Raw genomic sequence first — 19,632 nt, forward strand, 5'->3', positions numbered from 1 at the left:
AACAGAGGAGAGATGGTTGGATGGCTTCACCGACTCAATGGACGTGAGTTTCAGCAAACTCCGGGGATAGTGAAGGACACGCATGGAAGACTGATATGCTCCAATTCATGCGGTTGCAGAGGCAGACATGACTTAGCTATTGTGTATGTGTATACACATGCTAATTTGACTGGAAAGAAACAAGAGCGATACATCTGGGTTGTAGTTACATGGATGTACACGATATAAAGTGTATTTGTGTACTTTACTGTTTGATGTTATGTCTCAATTAAGAAAAAAATACTGTTTGATTCACCCTCTGGCCAGGCTGTCAGTGGTTTAGGCTGGTGTGTGTGTTAGTTGTTCATGTCTGACTCTGTGACCCCATGGGCTGTAGCCCACCAGACTCCTCTGTCCATGGGATTCTCCAGGCAAGAGTACTACAGCGGGTTGCCATGCCCTTCTCCAGGGCATCTTCCTGACCCAGGGACTGAACCCACGTCTCCAGCATTGCAGGCAGATTCTTTACCATTTAAGCTACAGTTTTCCCAGGGTTAGGCTGGAGATCTCATCAAGATGTAGTAAATTCCAGAGACTACAGAGCAGCCACCATCTTAGCTGTAGAGATCTTTAGCTAAGTTTCTGGTGTGCTCGGTTCGTGATTAGTCACTCTGTTGTGTCTGAATCTTTGTGACCCCATGGACTGTAGCCCGCCAGCATCCTCTGTCCATGGGATTTTTTTCCAGGCAAGAATATTGGAGTGGGTAGCCACTTCCTCCTCCAGAAGATCTGACCAACCCAGGGACTAAACTCAGGTCTACTGCATTTACTGCTGAGTCGCTGAGCCACTGGACAAGTCCCTGAAAGTTCCTGAACTGTCCTCCAAAACAGCAATTCCCAGAGATGCTCCCCACCCCACAAAAGTAGTTTTGTGGTTAAATAAGTTTAGAAATGCTGCCCCCTTTGAAAGATTCACAAGGCACATGGAAATGTTAAAGGCCCTAAAGTTCTGCAGCAAAGAATCATGTTTATCTCAACTTGTTCCAAACTTATGAAACTCCTATTAATTAATTAATACCTATTAACAGCTCATTAAAGTAATCAGCCTGTTAAGACAAAAGCCTGGTCAGGACCTGGCGATTAATACCCCATCCCTGCATCAGGTGACACGTGCGCCACCTGCTGGTGATATGGGGTATGAGGGCACTTACTCAGGAAGCTTCTATTTTCACTAAATTGCACTCGGAATCCAGAGTTTATTGTCACAGCGTGCTTGATCATGGCTTTTCACGTTTAACAAACCAGGGACTGAACAACATAGCCTGCCATAATTTAGTTACAAAAGGAAGTTTTTCACGCAGACCATCAACATGGAAGTCAAACGATTCAAATCAGTGCCGAATACCAGTGTCCAAGAAAAGTGAAGCGTCTGATACAATGGGAACAAAGAATTCTAGGGTTTTATAGACTAAATATTTGCAATAATAAACTCAATTGGTCTGTTCTATTTATCCTCTAATTTCAAGTCCAACCGATTTTTAGCAGACTTATCCAATGTCTAATAGACTGATGAACCAAGCTACAATCCTATCGAAACTGATATTAGACCTTTTCACTTAAATTGTTAAGTTTCACTACTCTTGGTTCTCAAGGTTTTAACTGCTAAAATGATATCATAATTGACTGGGGGAGAAGAAAGGAAATAAATAAAAATAAAGGACAAGAATGTGATCATAAGGTACATTTATACCATAATTATTTGAAGAGTTTATATTATCACACATTTGTTTATAGACAACCACACAGTCTAAGGAGAAAAATTTTAAATGTTTTCTACAAATAATGTTTCACAATCTGTTCTATTTATTTTCCTGCCTCAAAACAATATTTAACTGCAGAGTTTTGTTTTTTTTTTTACCAGAACATCACATAAGTTTATTTCAGATGCAATAGCAATTTTAAAATCAACAAGTTTAAATCTTAACTTCACCAAGTAAACTTAGCTAGTTAAGTATTTTTAAAGTTATTCCCTCCAAAAAAACTGAGGGAGCTTTTCTTTTCCACCTCACATCCCACGGTTTCCCAATAGTTCTATTTTTGGAGGACTTTCAATTGATGAGTAAATGCTAGCAGAGGCTTTTAAACCACAATTTTTACTAGACTGGCTAAAGGTTTAAGCATCAAAGCAGTTGCTACGCGACACTGGGTGCATTGAAAAGCACTGGGCAGCCTGGTTTCCATTTTCCTCCTTCACTCTATCTCCATCTTCTTCGTCTTTCATCTGGGTTTCTCCAAGAAACCTCCAACTTCCCGAGAAAAAGCAGCATGCTCCGCAGCCATGTGCCTAATCCTTCTACAGCAAAGATGCTTATGTTCCAAGTTTCAAATTTTTAAAGAAAGATACTCCTACTTTGACATACTAACAAGTATCTGCAAGTAATTTTACTCTCAAAGAAGCATACCCTGTGGCATGTCAGCCTCACTTTAGAAGATTGTTGAAATTCAGCTCTTGGAGCAGTCTTCCCAGCATTTAAAATCAACGGCCACACCCTCATGTAACTGTAGAAATCCTAGATTGGCCAAAAGTTCGTTTGGATTATTCCATAAACTGGTAAGGAAAACCTGAATGACCTTTTTGGCTAACCCAATATGATGATTCCGGGGCTTTATTCCTATAGTCTGTGCAGGGCAGGCGAGCCTCTGAATGTTTAAAGCGCCCAGTGGGTGCTGATCCAGCCACCTATGGAGACTCTTTCTTTAAGGTTGATGATGGATCCACTCCCGAAGGGCCGATCAAGGTGAGGCAGAACCTCTGTTTCTATAAAGCATCCCACAGGTCACGTGAATGAGCACAGAGGGCTGAGAAGTTCTGCTCGAAGAAGTGCTAAGAGCAAGGACACAGGTGGAAAGATCTATTTCAATCTGCCAGTGAATTGTTAGTGCAGAGAAGGAGAGGCAGGTGTGCTAACCAGCTTTAGAGTAATTATTAGTGAAGGATGCAGGGAATCAGGTGGACAGAAGATAGGGTGCTATGACTTCTCAATCTAAAAAGATTCACAGTGGCATTTCAATGACCCTAATTCTTAACCCCAGCTGCTCTCTAGAAGCTGCCAGGAGTAAGCTTTTAAAAACTACTTTCGCTGTTCACCTGAAGCCACCACAACATTGTTAATCTGCTATACCCTGATACAAAATAAAAAGTTTAAAATATAAAATAAAAATGAGCCAAGCCAAGGCCCTACTCCAGACCAGTTAAATCAGAATCTATGGCTGGGGGTGGGGTCTTATTTCACCAGCCCCTGTGGTGACTCCAGAGGGCCACTGGCTTCAGTACCATTGCTTTATGACACACAAGAAGCCGTTCGCGACACCTGCTATTGTTGACATCACAAACAGGACAGGTCAGCCTTTAGAAGAAATGAATGCTTGGCACTATCCCCTCGCTCCACGTCTTAAACCATCATGAGTAGGACTCACTTATTTCTAAAAGCAGTGGCCACCTGCTTTCTTCCCAGGATTTGTAGCTGTGTATCACTTAGAGCAAAAGCCAGAAAGTTCTAAATTTGCTAGTTAAAACTGGAGGGAGGTGGGAAGTAGCACTTGCGGAATTGTGCGACCTGTTGCTTGGCAACTTTGAGTTCAGCTTCTGCATTCTGTGAGCCGTCAGAGTCACAAAGTTTGCTGAGCCAGGTTGATTACTTCCCACTACAAAAAGGAAATTAATTCTGCATGACGGAGAGGGCTCAAAAAGCTGTCCTTCAAAGCGGGCCATGTCACACTTCTTCTACTTGACACCACAAATTGTTCTGCCCTTCAGCCCTCTCACTTCTCAAGAGTTTGATGTGATCAGACGGAAGGCTGCAGCATCTTGGCAGGATGAAGCAAGGTGGTCAGATTTGTCTGTGACAACATACATGGGCAGTTACAGGGAAAAGCAGCTGGACGAGTCCACGGGCGGCCGACTTAGAGCAGGACAGCCCTGGCCTGAGCCTCACAAGTAAGATCGCTTTGTGATTTGCTGCTGGCTGTGTCTCTCTGACTAGATGAGAATGATAACTAGAATGAGGAGGCTGTTGCCAACCCCGAAACACTTCCCGGACTTCCACTCTGTATATTTTCCTGGGTAGATGTCAGGGGGCCTGCATGCGAAGTTGCTTCAGTCGACCCCATGGAGTGTAGCCTGCAAAGCTCCTCTGTTGATGGGACTGCCCAGGAAAGAATACTGCCATTTCCTTCTGCAGGGGATCTTCCTGACCCAGGAAGAAGAGCTAAATGTCAGTTACCAGCGGAAACTATGATTGTCACTCTCTCTTTAGTCCTTCTAAAATTGATGCACAACTGCTTTTACAAGGTAAAATGTGAGTATTTGGTTAAGATGGGCTTCCCAGGTGGCATAAGAGGTAAAGAACCCACCTGCCAACGCAGGAGACAAAAGAGATGCAGGTTCGATCCCTGCATGCAGGGGTCAGGGAGATCCCCTGGAGCAGGGAATGGCTACCCACTCCAGTGTTCTTGCCTGGGAAATCCCATGGACAGAGGAGCCTGGTGGGGCTACAGCCTACAGGGCTGCACAGAGTCAGACACAACTTAGTGACTAAGCCTCATGAATGTTAGTTATTTTGCCTTCCAGGGCTTTCCAAATTGTCAAAACAATACTTAAAGCTGAAATGTCTCAGGGGTACTTTCGAATTGGATACCTCGTCTGGTGTATTCCAATGAACTACACAGTCTGCGTTTTCAACAGCTCTTAAGTTGGCACCTCAATTAACTTTGGAAGTCCCTTTGCTAACCCTGTGAATTTTGAGGCATCTCTGGGCCCCCCGGGGGGAATCTTCAAGGCAATAGTGGCCTCCCCATCTCAACCTTGGACTCTCTGAGGTGTACAAACCCAGAGGAGATAAAAACTGTGAGAGCCCTAACTGGACCTTCAGAAGAGTCCCCAAATTATTTGAAAAGCAGTGATTTTCCTTTCCGCATTAGTACTAATAGAGGCAAATCCCTGAGTGAAAAAGCATTGTCATGTTGGATCATGCTTCTGAAATAAAGAGGCACTGTGCCAGGGCTTACTGAAAAGCCACAGGACAAATAGGGAGCATTTGTTTGTTGCAGCAGTAATACTACAGGTAGACCTTGGAGATACTGTGGGTTTGGTCTAACAAAGTGGGTATCCCAATAAAGCAAGTCACTCAAACTTTTTGGTTTCCCAGTACATAAAAAATTATACATACACTATACTGTAGTCTATTAGGCGGGCAATAACATTATGCCTAAAAAACAATGTTCATGCAAATTAAAAAAATATATGGTTGCTAAAAAAAATAAAGTGTAACCATCATCTAACAACACAGGCTTGCCACACACCTTATATTTGCAAAACATACAATATCTGCAAAGTTCAAGAAAGTCAGGTCCAATAAAACAAGGTATGCCTGTGACACAGGTAGAATGGAGATCAGAAACATCTTTATAATAAAGTGAAAATTTTTATAATAAAGGAAAGAGCACAATACAAAATTTTCATGAATGTTAAAAACAGGAAGTATAAAACAAAATTAGTGCTTACCAGTAAGTTTTCAAATGAAATTTTTTAAAAAATGTCACTTTGCTAAAATAGGTCAAGATTTTAGAATAAAGATAGTCAAAGGGGCTGGTGCACTGGGACGACCCAGAGGGATGGTGTGGGGAGGGAGGAGGGAGGAGGGTTCAGGATGGGGAACACATGTATGCCTGTGGCAGATTCATTTTGATATTTGGCAAAACTAATACAATTATGTAAAGTTTAAAAATAAAATAAAATTAAAAAAAAAAGATAGTCAAAGATATGTAAGATCTCCACACAGAAAACTATAAGACCTTAGTGAGAGAATATGAAGATCCAAGTCAATAGAGAGATGAACCATGTTCATGGATTGGAAGACTGAATATTATAAAAATATTATTTCTCCCAAAATTGATTTACAGTTTCTATACAATTCCAATAGGTGTTTTTGTGGAACTTGACAAGATTGTTCAAAACCAGGAAACAGTCAGAACACTCTTAAAGAAGAACAAAGTACGTGTGTTTCCTCTACAGATAACAAAACTTACCATAAAGCCTCAGTAATTAAGGCAGAATGGCACTATGGCACCAAGATAACAAATAGACAACTGGAACAGAAAAAAAAGGGCCTGGAAACAGAACCTTGCGTATATGGCAAGAAATGTGAATGTTCTTGTTCACATACATATCATATGTGAGGCGTACGATAAATATTTTTTAAAAGAACCTCCTGGGGACTTCCCTGGTGGTTCAGTGGCTAAGACTCCGTGCTTGCAATGCAGCGTGTCTGGGTTTGATCCCTGGTCAGGGCCACAATCTGCAACTAAGAGTTCACATGCTGCGATTAATAGTTTGCATGCCGCAATTAAGACCTGGCACCGCTAAATAAATAAATAAAAATATTTTAAAAAGAAAAACTCATACAAATTAGTATGAAAAAGACAACCCACTAGAAAAATAGGAAATAGGGCACTTATTTATGTAAAAGGTGGCAGAACAGTGGAGAAAGGTCATGTTTGCAATTCCAGGTAGATTCCTTCCAGATGAATTAGAGACCACAGTGTGAAAGGCAAAAATAGCAAAAACCCATTAGATAATGACATAAGGAGTATCTTGATGATCTTGGGGTTGGCAAAGATTTCCTAAACAGAACACGAAAAGTCCTAACCACAAAGAAACAATGAAGTAAATGAGACTAGCTTAAAGTAGCTCCGTTTAACAAAATACACCCTTAAAAGTATGAAAGTTGAGCTACAGATACAAAGGTGAGATTTTCAACTCAGTGACTGACCAAAGGCTCATAACTATGATAAATTTTTTTTTCTCTTTTTTTTATTATTATTTTTTACTTTACAATATTGTATTGGTTTTGCCATACATCAACATGCATCCGCCACGGGTGTACACGTGTTCCCCATCCTGAAACCCCCTCCCTCCTCCCTCCCCATACCATCCCTTTGGGTCATCCCAGTGCACCAGCCCCAAGCTTCCTGTATCCTGCATCAAACCTGGACTGGCGATTCGTTTCATACATGATATTTTACAGGTTTCAATGCCATTCTCCCAAATCATCCCACCCTCGCCCTCTCCCACAGAGTCCAAAAGACTGTTCTATACATCTGTGTCTCTATTGCTGTCTCGCATACAGGATTATTGTTACCATTTTTCTAAATTCCATATATATGCGTTAGTATACTGTATTGGTGTTTTTCTTTCTGGCTTACTTCACTCTGTATAATAGGCTCCAGTTTCATCCACCTCATTAGAACTGATTCAAATGTATTCTTTTTAATGGCTGAGTAATACTCCATTGTGTATATGTACCACAGCTTTCTTATCCATTCATCTGCTGATGGGCATCTAGGTTGCTTCCATGTCCTGGCTATTATAAACAGTGCTGCGATGAACATTGGGGTACACGTGTTTCTTTCAATTCTGCTTTCCTCGGTGTGTATGCCCAGCAGTGGGATTGCTGGGTCATATGGCAACCAGACACGCCGCATTGCGAGCATGGAGTCGTAGCCACTGAACCACCAGGGAAGTCCCCAGGAGGCATACGATAAATATTTTTTAAAAGAACCTCCTGGGGACTTCCCTGGTGGTTCAGTGGCTAAGACTCCGTGCTTGCAATGCAGCGTGTCTGGGTTTGATCCCTGGTCAGGGCCACAATCTGCAACTAAGAGTTCACATGCTGCGATTAATAGTTTGCATGCCGCAACTAAGACCTGGCACCGCTAAATAAATAAATAAAAATATTTTAAAAAGAAAAACTCATACAAATTAGTATGAAAAAGACAACCCACTAGAAAAATAGGAAAGAGACTTTGAAATGAAATTCATAAACCAAGATATCCCTGTGATCAATAAAATGTATCAAAAGTTCCTTAACCATATTAATAATCAGGACATGCAAATTAAAACCACAATGAGCGTACTCATGTAAACGTCCAGAATGGCTAAAATTAAAAAGATTATTAATACAAAGTGCTGGTGAAAGTACAAAACGAGGTCTTTCATGTACATCTGGTGGGTATATGCATTGAATTGTTTTCTTGAGGAAAACAGTTTGGTCTTGTTTTCTAAAGTTGATGCTATAGATATCCTAGGACTTAGCAATTTCAAGTATATATCCAGCCGAAAAGTTTGTCACACATGCACCAAGAGATATGTACAAGTAGTTCACAGCAGCATTTTTCACAATAGCCAAAAAACTAAAAAACAAGCCTAACGTAGAATACATACTATTAAAATATAAAAGAATGAACAGACAGTGTGTGATTTTACAATGCCGGTGTAATGAACAGACTCTGGTCGCACCCTGAAATGCCACAAACATTGTACACAGCATTTGAGCAGATGCAAAACATAGGTGTATTATTCTATTTATGTAAGAGTTCTTAAAAATCGTGCATGCCAAGTCACTTCAGTTGTATCCGACTCCTTATGACGCTATGGACTGTGGCCCTCCAGGCTCCTCTGTCTATGGGATTCTCCAGGCAAGAATACTGGAGTGGGTTGCCACGCCCTCCTCCAGGGGATCTTTCCGACCCAGGGACTGAACCCAAGTCTCTAGGTCTCCTGCGCTGGCAGGTGGGTTCTTTACCACTCACACCACCTGGGAAGCCCCCTTAAAAAAAATCCCCCCCCAAAAAAAAAAAATCCCAAGCCAAACTACGGTGTTTGGTGTATCTGCTTGGGTGATAAAAAAAATAAATAAATAAAAAGAGAAGCAAAGAAATGATTCCCATAGAAGTCAGAAAACTGGGCCACTGACTGTCTGACTTTCTGCTCCAAACCTATTGGAAAAATAATTATGGGGGTTGGGATGGAAATGTGCATTTGGTGGTCTTCCCTGGTGGTCCAGTGGTTAGGAATCTGCCTGCCACTGCAGAGAACATGGGTTCGATCCCTGGTCTGGGAAGATGTCACATACCGTGGAGCAACTGAGCCCGTGCACCAGGAAAGGCAAAAAAAATCAAATGTGCTTCTAAAAAGTAATACTCCCTGGTGATTCAGTTGCTGCTGTAGGTAAGAAGAAAGGTGCAGGGTGGGCCACCAGCCCCTGTCTCAGGGATGATGAGGGCTATCTGTGGGCTCAGTACATGTCTAGGAGCATTTTAGAACTCATTATTTTTTTTACATTTTTTTAAATTTAGTTTTTGAAGTATAGTTGACTTACCGTGTTGTGTTAATTTCTGCTGTGTGGCAAAGTGATTCAGTTATACATGTGTATACATTCTTTTTCATATCCTTTTCCATTATGGTTTAGCACAGGATATTAAAACCGTTTCTTGTGCTATACAGCAGAGCCTTGTTATTTATCTATTTCTAGACATGATAGTTTGCATCTACTAATCCCAAACTCCCGATCCATCCATGCTCCAAATCCTCCCTCTTTCCCACCCCTGTACTAGGAGTCTAGGCTGACATAACTTCACTTTACCCCTAACACACATATAGTTCCATTTCCCCGGAGCTAGAAGATCCTCCTTTCCTCAATGAGAGGCCCTAAAACAACAGTCATCCTCTAGAAATTCATGACTGCACTTCCCACCAAGCCAACTGCTTGCCTAAAGTGAGCATTATATCTGGATTCAGAGAAACTGAGATCCAGATACGTTTTGAAGGCTAGACACAGCATCTGCTAGTCCCCAAGTTACCCCGCCGCTATTAAGTTCTAAGTTTTCCTGGGAAACCAACATAATTACTGTAATATTTCCTATTCCATTCATAGCACTTATTTTATTTTGAAAACAGCTCCCTAGGGAAAGTCTCATAAATTCTGTGAAAACAATTATGAACTTACTGTTTGAGCTTTTCATGTACAAAAGTTGAACAGTTTACCCTTTTATGATAAATTGGGGAACAAAAAAATCACTAAAGACAATGAGAAAGTCTAATTTGGGTTGATTTAATGGGATTTTTACTGTTGAAAGAGTGGAAAAGGGGAAGAAAAGAAGCCGAAGTTTAAGAAATTAAATGAAAGCATGAGTGAAAATCCCTGCAAGCCCATAGGCTGTGGCTTAAAACCCCATAAGCTCATACCTTGTTTCTCGTACTTGCTTTCCATAGGATGGCATTGCCAAACTGCTTTGCTGGGAGGGCTGAGCTCCAAGAGACCACAGATGCTAAAGGTGAGTGCAATGTGATCAGTTCTGAGCACAGCCGTTTTGCCAAGGTTGCTGCCTTGATAACTTTTATGTTCGAGATTGTCATCCGAACAGTTTCCATATACCTACTAAAGGCAAGGTGCCTCTAGCATGTTCCACTCTGGATCAGTCGCTCTTAAAAATAATAATTATTCCAGGGCAAAAATGTCCTCCTCAGAAGGTACCTTCTCCCAGAGCTTGGAGCTCTAAGTAACAGAATGTGAGCTTTACTGGGTATGTCAAAGAATTAGGAAGAGAAACCAAACCATTACAAACCACCAACTAAGAAACTCCATTTACTAATTGATACCACCTCCACCCCACTTCAGTTAAATCAGGATAACACTTGCTGCTATAATAGAGAAACTTCCAAATTCCAGTTGCTTAACATGATAATGGGTTTCCCAGGTGGTGCTAGTGGTCAAGAACCCACCTGCCAATGCAGGAGACATGAGAGAAGCAGGTTTCATCCCTGGGTGGGGAAGATCCCCTGGAGGAGGGCATGGCAACTCACTCTGGTATTCTTGCCTGGAAAATCCCATGGACAGAGGAGCCTGGTGGGCTACTGTCCATGGGGTCACAAAGAGTCAGACATGACTGAAGCAACTGAGCATTCAGGCAACATGATAAAATATAGGTTTTTTCTTCATATAAAGGACCAAGAAGGTGTTTTGCAGACAGACCTTAGATCTAAGGACACAGACGTCGTTCATCTGGGAGTTCCACCATCTCCTGGGGCCCCCGAATCTCCATCTGGCAGGTGGGGGAGGATAAAGGGTCGGGATGGCACGTGGCTCTTCCACCATTTCAGCCTGGAAGCGACTTACACCTCACATGCTCACATTCCAGTGGGGGAAGGAGTCACAAGGCCCCAGCTCACGAGAGCTCAGAGTCCTGGGCTGGGCAGCCCCTGTCCAGTAACAACTGCGCTCGGCAGAGGGGGGCAGCCAGCCCTCTTACCCCACACTCTGATTTTGAGGAAGAAACACAATAGGTTTTTCCCATATAATTTCCTGGAGAAGGCAGTGGCACCCCACTCCAGTACTCTTGCCTGGAAAATCCCATGGACGGAGGAGCCTGGTGGGCTGCAGTCCATGGGATCGCTACGAGTCAGACACGACTGAGCGACTTCACTTTCACTTTTCACTTTCATGCACTGGAGAAGGAACCGGCAACCCACTCCAGTGTTTTTTTGCCTGGAGAGTCCCAGGGACAGGGGAGCCTGGTGGGCTGCCGTCTATGGGGTCGCACAGAGTCAGACACGACGGAAGTGACTTAGCAGCAGCAGCAGCATATAATATCCATCTCTCTGGGTTCAATCTTTGAAGGTTTAATAAGACCAATGAGAGTCATCTCGGGTGAGGATATTAAAGCGCTGTGTAAAATATCCTATTAACGCTTTCTGTTACCTTTGTTATTCAGTATGTGCCCGCGTGTTGTCAGTATGGTGCCGAGAACCATCCTGCAGCCTCAGGGAGTTCTCCTGAAAAACGGAATCAAGGTTTTTAACCACTGCCTTGCACGATCACTGTTCTGCTGGCTTTCCTAATAAAATTGGACTGTATGGGAATAGTACATTTGAAATGGATTTGATGCCTCCCTCTATGGTTTGTTGAGGCAAGAGGACAGGGTGGCGAACCATTTGCGCTACTGTTAAAATCAAGAAAGACTTTCTTTCTCCCTTTGCAGTGATAAACATAAAATTGAAACACACTACCTAGCTTGGCTGGAGAAGGGACTGGCTACCCACTCCAGTATTCTTCCTGGAAAATTCCATGGACAGAGGAGCCTGGCGGGCTGCAGTCCATGGGGTTACAAGAGTCACACACGACTGAACACACACACACCCCTGGCCTGAAGACAAGTCTAGGGCTGCTACTGCTACTGCTAAGTCGCTTCAGTCGTGTCCGACTCTGCAACCCCATAGACGGCAGCCCACCAGGCTCCCCCGTCCCTGGGATTCTCCAGGCAAGAACACTGGAGTGGGTTGCCATTTCCTTCTCCAATGCATGAAAGTGAAAAGGGAAAGCGAAGTCGCTCAGTCGTATCCAACTCTTAGCGACCCCATGGACTGCAGCCTACCAGGCTCCTCCGTCCATGGGATTTTCAAGACAAGAGTACTGGAGTGGGGTGCCATTGCCTTCTCCGAGTTTAGAGAAGACTAAACTTGGGGACTTCTTCTTCTCCAAGTCTAGGGCAGGGGAAATTAAATAATTTACCACTGTATGATAGGTATTGCTTTTTTCTATCTTCTCCTGTCTTTATGGTAAAGTATGGTAGGAGAAAGGTAGAAAAGACATAAATGTAAAATGTATTCATAATGATGATTTACTAGTGGGGACTTTGCCCATGTTGCTTTTCTCATTTTCCTCAAATGATCATTTTAGTTTAACTGATGTCTACTTTCGTCATTAAGAGGTGACAGTATATCAAGGTAGAATTATTTAATTTAGCCAAAGGATGACTTCCCTCTGTGCTTCTTTGAAAATTTCCACGTCTGATTTTGGGATTATCAACTGTGTGCTCAGTTCAGTTCAGTCGCTCAGTCGTGTCCGACTCTTTGCGACCCCATGGACTGCAGCACGCCAGGCCTCCCTGTCCATCACCAACTCCCAGAGTTCACCCAAACCCATGTCCATTGTGTCGGTGATGCCATCCAACCATCTCATCCTCTGTCGTCCCCTTCTCCTCCTGCCCTCAATCTTTCCCAGCATGAGGGTCTTTTCAAATGAATCAGCTCTTCGCATTAGGTGGCCAAAGTATTGGGGTTTCAGCTTCAACATCAGTCCTTCTAATGAACACTCAGGACTGATCTCCTTTAGGATGGACTGATTGGATCTCCTTGCAGTCCAAGGGACTCTCAAGAGTCTTCTCCAACACCACAGTTCAGAAGCATCAATTCTTCGGCACTCAGCTTTCTTTATAGTCCAACTCTCACATCCGTACATGACCACAGGAAAAACCATAGCCTTGACTAGACTGACCTTTGTTGGCAAAGTAATGTCTCTGCTTTTTAATATGCTGTCTAGGTTGGTCATAACTTTCCTTCCAGGGAGTAAGCATCTTTTAATTTCACAACTGCAGTCACCATCTGCAGTGATTTTGGAGCCCCCCAAAATTAAGTCAGCCACTGTTTCCCCATCTATTTGCCATGAAGTGATGGGACCAGATGCCATGATCTTAGTTTTCTGAATGTTGAGCTTTAAGCCAACTTTTTCACTCTCCTTTCACTTTCATCAAGAGGCTCTTTAGTTCTTCTTCACTTTCTGCCATAAGGGTGGTGTCATCTGCATATCTGAGGTTATTGATGTTTCTCCTGGCAATCTTGATTCCAGCTTTTGCTTCATCCATCCAGCGTTTCTCATGATGTACTCTGCATAGAAGTTAAATAACTTCTATGGTGACAATATACAGCCTTGACGAACTCCTTTTCCTATTTGGAACCAGTCTATTGTTCCATGTCCAGTTCTAACTGTTGCTTCCTGACCTGCATACAGATTTCTCAACTTTGTGCTAGAAGCATCTGATGAAGGGAGTTAAAACGTGAAGCCAAATCAGTACAAGCCCACTGGATAAATTTGCTCACCACTCGTGGACATGGGTCTCTTAATGTTCTCCTTGTAGAATGTGTCCCTCCAAAGATACGCAAATCAGATGGACTGTTCCTAAGTGTGATTCACAAGCATCAGAGGAAAAACGTTCTCAGATTTTTTCAAGACTGCCTTTCAAAGAATTCGGTCTTATTCTGCCTACGCTAAGGTGGATTTTCCTTTGGTGTTACTATTAATTTTCTTTCCAAGTGACGTGGCGGTGGCTTTTCCCTCCTTTGGTGCCTCCCTCCCCCCCAAACTGCTCATCTCTCAAGTTCAAAGAACAAAGCAATAACTAAGAAAAACTAAAATCGAGGGTCTTAAAACTGCAATACAGACAGAAATTGGTCAGCGGTTCCTCTCTCTTTACATTCTGCTAAGACAGATTCTAGCAAGCTTTATTTAAAAAGCTCCTCTCCTGCAAAAGCGATTTATGAAGAGATGGGATGTGGGCCCCGCTGCCTCTGGGGCTGCACTCAAGGCGGTCCCTGCCCCTTCTCTCGTTCTGAGCGCCTCTGTACATCCCTCCAGGATGAGCCCAAGTTACTCTTGCAGAAGGGTACGCTGGCCTCTTTGATTCTAGCTGTTCTAAGAGATGTAATATGTACCAGGGAAGAGGTTCTCTATAGACTGACATCATCAGAGCCCAGGTGTGACAGAATGTATGAGAATGTGCATTCTTTCTTACGATATTCCCTAGTCACACATAACAAATTCCAAGTCCCTAAAGAGCAACCTGGGATTGTCTTTATGGCATATGGCCTTTTTTTAAAAAACAAAACAAAACACATTATTTATTTATTTGGCTGCACCAGGTCTTAGCTGATGCACGTGGGATCTAGTTCCCTGACCAGGGATCGAACCTGGGCCCCCTGCACTGGGAGCAGAGAGTCTTCGCCACCGGACCACCAGGGAAGTCCCATGGTATTATGGCCTTTTACAAGGATGACAGCACTCAGGAGAATACTTATAGGAACCAAATAATATTCTAAGAGGGCAAGGTGAAGATGACTTGTCGTGTTCCTTCAAGAGTGTGTTCATTTTCAACATCATCTCTTTCTCCTGTTCTTTCACTCTCACTTCTCCAAACCTCAAAAGACTTCTGAAAGTAAAAGGAACGACCAGAATACCCATGAGTCGTGTCTTCACACAGGGAGGCCTTCAAGCATAAATAAGATGATGTCACTCGGTTTTCTGTGACGCCTGCAATCAGATCCTCCACTCCCATTTCATGCCTTTCGCTTTTGATCACTCTGTTCCAGTTAATTGGCTTCTCTCAGGGATTTGAAACTGCTAAGCCATTTCCTACCTCAGGACCTTTGCACACACATTCTCTTTGCCGGAACCCATTATCCCAGCTCTGCTGAACTGTACGCTTCAGGTTTGAATGTAAATGTCACTTCTTCAGAGAAGTTTTCCCTGGCCACTATATATAAAGTCAGTTCTTCACACACTTTCCATTTTTAATTTTCATCTTAATGCCTAGTTTGCTATGTATTATTATATTTGTTTACTTGTTGATTATCTTTCCTCTTATAGAACAGAAGCTTCAAGAGAGCAGGAACTTGTCTGTCTTGTTGGTTTCTGTATCTCCAGCACCCAGGGCAGGGCTAAACACAAACCAGGTGTCCTTTAATTGTACGTTGAACAGTGGTTTTTATAGACCTTCTATGGTTGACTTTTTCTTTCCCACAATATATTTCCTTATGGAGACAGTTTCTTACATAGAATTTGTCTTTCCAAAGGAAATTTATAAAAGTACTTTTAAAAATTATAATGTAGTTTTTATAGAAGCAAGCTTTCAAAACCTTGTGTTTCCAGTGGCAGGCTTTAGTGTGTTTAATAGCAGGATTCTAAAGTATTACATATAAAATACCTTAAAAATTGAGTAAAAAAAATAGCAGATGGCACTGTTGCATTTTGAATGTGGTTTTAGTTGTACAGGGGCTTCCCTGGTGGCACTGGTGGTAAAGAACCACCTGCTAATGCAGGAGACATAAGAGACACAGGTTTGGTCCCTGGGTGGGGAGGATCCCCTGGAGGAGGGCACTGCAACCCACTCCAGTATTCTTGCCTGGAGAATCCCAGGGACAGAGGAGCTTCGTGGGCTATAGTCCACGGGCTGAAGAGTCGGACAGGACTGCGGCAACTTAGCACGCACGCACCCACCTTAGTTGTGTACACTGCTCCAGCCTGCACCCAGGTTCTGTAATGAGTGGAAGGAAGCACAGCCAGGCAAACCCCAAATCTGAAACAGGCACAGCCCTGTAAGCAAGGGCTAGCGAGTGTGATCTGGGATGACCAGCAGAAACGAAAGAGAGCAGAAACGTTGGTGTCCAAGGGACTGCCCTTTCTTAGTGATGTGGGTGTCTTGCTTCCAAGCTTTGTCCATCTCCTTTTCATAACGTCACAGGGATGGTGCATCCTTGTGCTGTTTTGGGATCATTCCCAAAGCTTTTTACTCCTGGAGGCTGGGGCCCCAGAGTGAAGGTGGGAGCAGATGGGTTAGGACATGCCTGAAGAGAGGGGCTTTTCCAGTTTTCTGGATCCGGCAATCCTTAGCAGGTTTGCTGGTAAGGATTATCCGGTTTGCTGGTAAGGTAAGGGCTTATCAGATTTGCTTATCCAGCAATCCTTAGCAGGTTTGCTGGTCTGCCTGGGGAAGGAGCAGTAGGCTGACCCCCAGATGGCATGGTAAGTGGGTAGATGGCAGTCAAGCCAGGCAGCCTTCCCCAGCCATCCTGGGAGACTCAGGGCTCCTCATCCAGGTTCCCTAACTCCTAGGCCATCATATCCCAGGCAGAGGCACAGGGGAGCTTCCCCTCCCCGGAATGAAGGCCCGCCCCCCTCCCCGCCACACACACCCGCCATCCTCTCGCCCTCACAGAAACCTAATTTCTGTCTCCTCCTGCCTGTGACTCTATGCCATCCTGCGCCTGGCACCTGGGTTGTCTCGCCCTGAGTTTCCACACTTTCCACTCCTACCATCTGTGCTGATAATGTTCTAGCACTTTCTCCACCCATCCCTTCCCTCCCCCACCTCGCCACACACCAGTTGCCTGAACCGGACTGACCTGACCACTCCCCTCCCTGGAGGGAGAAGCCATGGGGGTCCATTGTGTTGGGGGAGAATAGAGGTGATGCCTCAGGCTTCAGCACGAATGTCCTCCCTGGTTCCTCTCAGGGCCGCTCTGTTAACCCGATCCCTGCCCTCCTCCTCCTCCTCCCATAGACAGTGCGGCTGCCCACGGGTGCAAGGAATGAGGAAGATGCCTTAGAACCAGCCTCCCCCGCCACGGGGTCCCCCAGCTCACTCCCAGCGTGGGCGGTCACGGCAGAGAATCTGCTAATGCCAGGACCTCATTTATCTGGCTAATTCATATGCCTGGCCGTGGGAAGTGCATATGTTTCTTTTAAACTACAGAAAGAAAAAAGCTTGTGTTGGCTACCCCATAAATCTAGACAGCCTGGAAAGCAGTGTGCCTGGGACTGAGGTCCTCCCCACACTAAAAAATGCCAGGTACACCAGCTGATGGCCAGCACACCCCAACGAATCCCAGGACACGTCCCCAGACCCAGGAGCTACCACCGTCCCTTTCAGGTGTTCGGGATTTTGTTTTGCTCAATTTGAAATTAGAAAACAGTCTAATAAATGGTTAAAAGTGTTTGCCAGGAAAGATTCAAGTGTAAGGCAACGGCGTCCAAATTCCCTGCAGAGACTGGACACAAGGGAACATTGGCAGCTAAGCCTGTTATTAAGAAGGTCACAAAATGCCATCTGTTACCCTGCATACTTTACTGTTCAAGCATAACCTCCACGAGGAAAAGAGAGCACAACAGTAAGCTTCCCAGGTGGCGCAGTGGTAAAGAATCCGCCTACCAGCACAGAAGATGCAGAAGACCCTGGTTTGATCCTTGGTTGGGGAAGATCCCCTGGAGAAGGAAATGGCAACCCACTCCAGTCTTCTTGCCCGGAGAATCCCGTGGAGAGAGGAGACTGATGGGCTACATACAGTCCATGGGGTCACAGAGAGTCGGACATGACTGAGCACCAACGCACAGGCATTGCAGTGATTTCAGTGGGCTTCTGTGAACAAACCATGGACCTCCCTATGGGATGGGCTACAAGTATGTGGGGAGAAGATGGGGAGAAGGCATCGTTTTTACGTCTGTTCTTGGTTATGGCCTTAGTGTAATTTGAGATGGTGCTGCCTGGTTTTCCGAATCTTTTTCTTCCTGGTTTTAGTCATCTATGAAATATGATAATAGCACTTTGTCTATCATTATGAAATTGAGCAGATAAATGAATGCCTTATTCCTTTATCCTTTATGAATTTTTTAATTCATAGAAAAGTTGAAGGAATAGTAGAACCAGTATTTGCCTACTCCCTGCCTAGATTCACCAATTGTTAACATTTTGCCACATTTGTTAACATATAGTTTTATCTCAGTCTCTCCTTATTGATACTTGTATGTAATACTCTGCAGAACTATTGACAGTAAATTTTCAGGCATAGTAACAGTATATCCTTAAACACTTCAGCATGTACCTCTAGAAGCAACAGTGTTTGCTTATAACCATAATACTATTTGCTGCTGCTGCTGCTGCTAAGTTGCTTCAGTCGTGTCCCATTCTGTGTGACCCCATAGACAGCAGCCCACCAGGCTCCCCCGTCCCTGGGGTTCTCCAGGCAAGGACACTGGAGTGGGTTGTCATTTCCTTCTCCAATGCATGAAAGTGAAAAGTGAAAGTGAAGTCACTCAGTCGTGTCTGACTCTTAGCGACCCCATTGCCTTCTCCAAGTACTATTTGCTAATAACCATAATATTATTATCTTATATAACCATAGTACTGTTATTACATGCAAGAAACTTCATATTGATAGGATATTCTCACCTAATGTTCAGAACACTAAATGCCTTATTCTTAATAGTCTGTCAGGAAAAGATTCACTCTGTCATCCATCCCCACGGTTGGCAATTCTCTCTTTAAGACATTGAGACACTTTGAGAAGTCTGATGAAAGCTCTAGGCTCTATCTTCAGAAAAATATCCATCAAGACACTTCTACAAGCCACCAATGCATACATCTTAGATCTCTCCAGGGTGTCCACAGACTCTGGGTTGTTAAGTGCTTTTAATCTTTTATCTAAATTCTCCTCTTTTGTATGCATACAGTTTAAGACCACAGCACTCAGAAAAGGTTAAAAACAATTTTTTCTTTACTTTCCAACATTATGTTTTGTGTTCATGAAGCTTCATTTTAAGGAACTCGAAGTTTCAAGGAACACGGGGATGGGTAGGTCAAAGATCACATGATCCCCAAATCTAAGAAAGGAAAACAGAATCACAAATACACCTGAGAGCTGTTCTGTCATAGCACTTAGTAGAGGACTCCATGATTAGAAGACCCAGAATGTTTCCAAACTTGAGATTCCACAAGAGCAGGTGCTCATAAACCCACACTTGCTTTCTTGGTAACTTATTTTTAAAACCATATACCTGTAGCATTCCATCAGAGTTGGCACAAGATTTATGGACCTAATAGTAAGATAGAATTTGCTGGCAGTTAGTGAGATTGTTAGTTTCATCAACAAAACTGCCCAATTTGGTTACAGTTCTAGGACTAGGAAGTGGAAGCAGGGAGGCGGATACACGCTGGCAATTTAGGGGAATGTTGAATGTCCTTAATTGAAAGGTCAGCTGAAACTGCCAGGGTCATGTTGAACCGTGGGCTCTATTTTGTCAACTGTTAGCTTGCAAAGACAAAAATCAGCAGACCATACATACACCAGCATATGCGAGCTTGTTGGTATTCTTCTCCACAAACAGACCGAAGAAAATGAGAACTGTTTCTAGCTCGATGAGAAAAATG

The 19,632-nt window shown here is 43.6% G+C and overlaps 1 protein-coding gene across 1 annotated transcript in view; it reads left to right on the forward strand.

Moving 5' to 3' along the window:
• Nucleotides 1-3,426: 3,426 nt before the first annotated feature.
• The window catches only part of C17H4orf51 (chromosome 17 C4orf51 homolog), a 50,226-nt gene continuing 34,020 nt past the window's right edge, over nucleotides 3,427-19,632 (forward strand). The window contains exons 1-2 of the mRNA XM_027567455.1: nucleotides 3,427-3,976; nucleotides 10,091-10,152. Coding sequence (XP_027423256.1) covers nucleotides 3,750-3,976; nucleotides 10,091-10,152 — 289 coding nt within the window. The 5' untranslated portion in view covers nucleotides 3,427-3,749. The remainder of the gene's footprint in view (nucleotides 3,977-10,090; nucleotides 10,153-19,632) is intronic.

Source organism: Bos indicus x Bos taurus, chromosome 17 (assembly GCF_003369695.1).
Source record: "Bos indicus x Bos taurus breed Angus x Brahman F1 hybrid chromosome 17, Bos_hybrid_MaternalHap_v2.0, whole genome shotgun sequence".
NCBI lineage: Eukaryota > Metazoa > Chordata > Mammalia > Artiodactyla > Bovidae > Bos > Bos indicus x Bos taurus.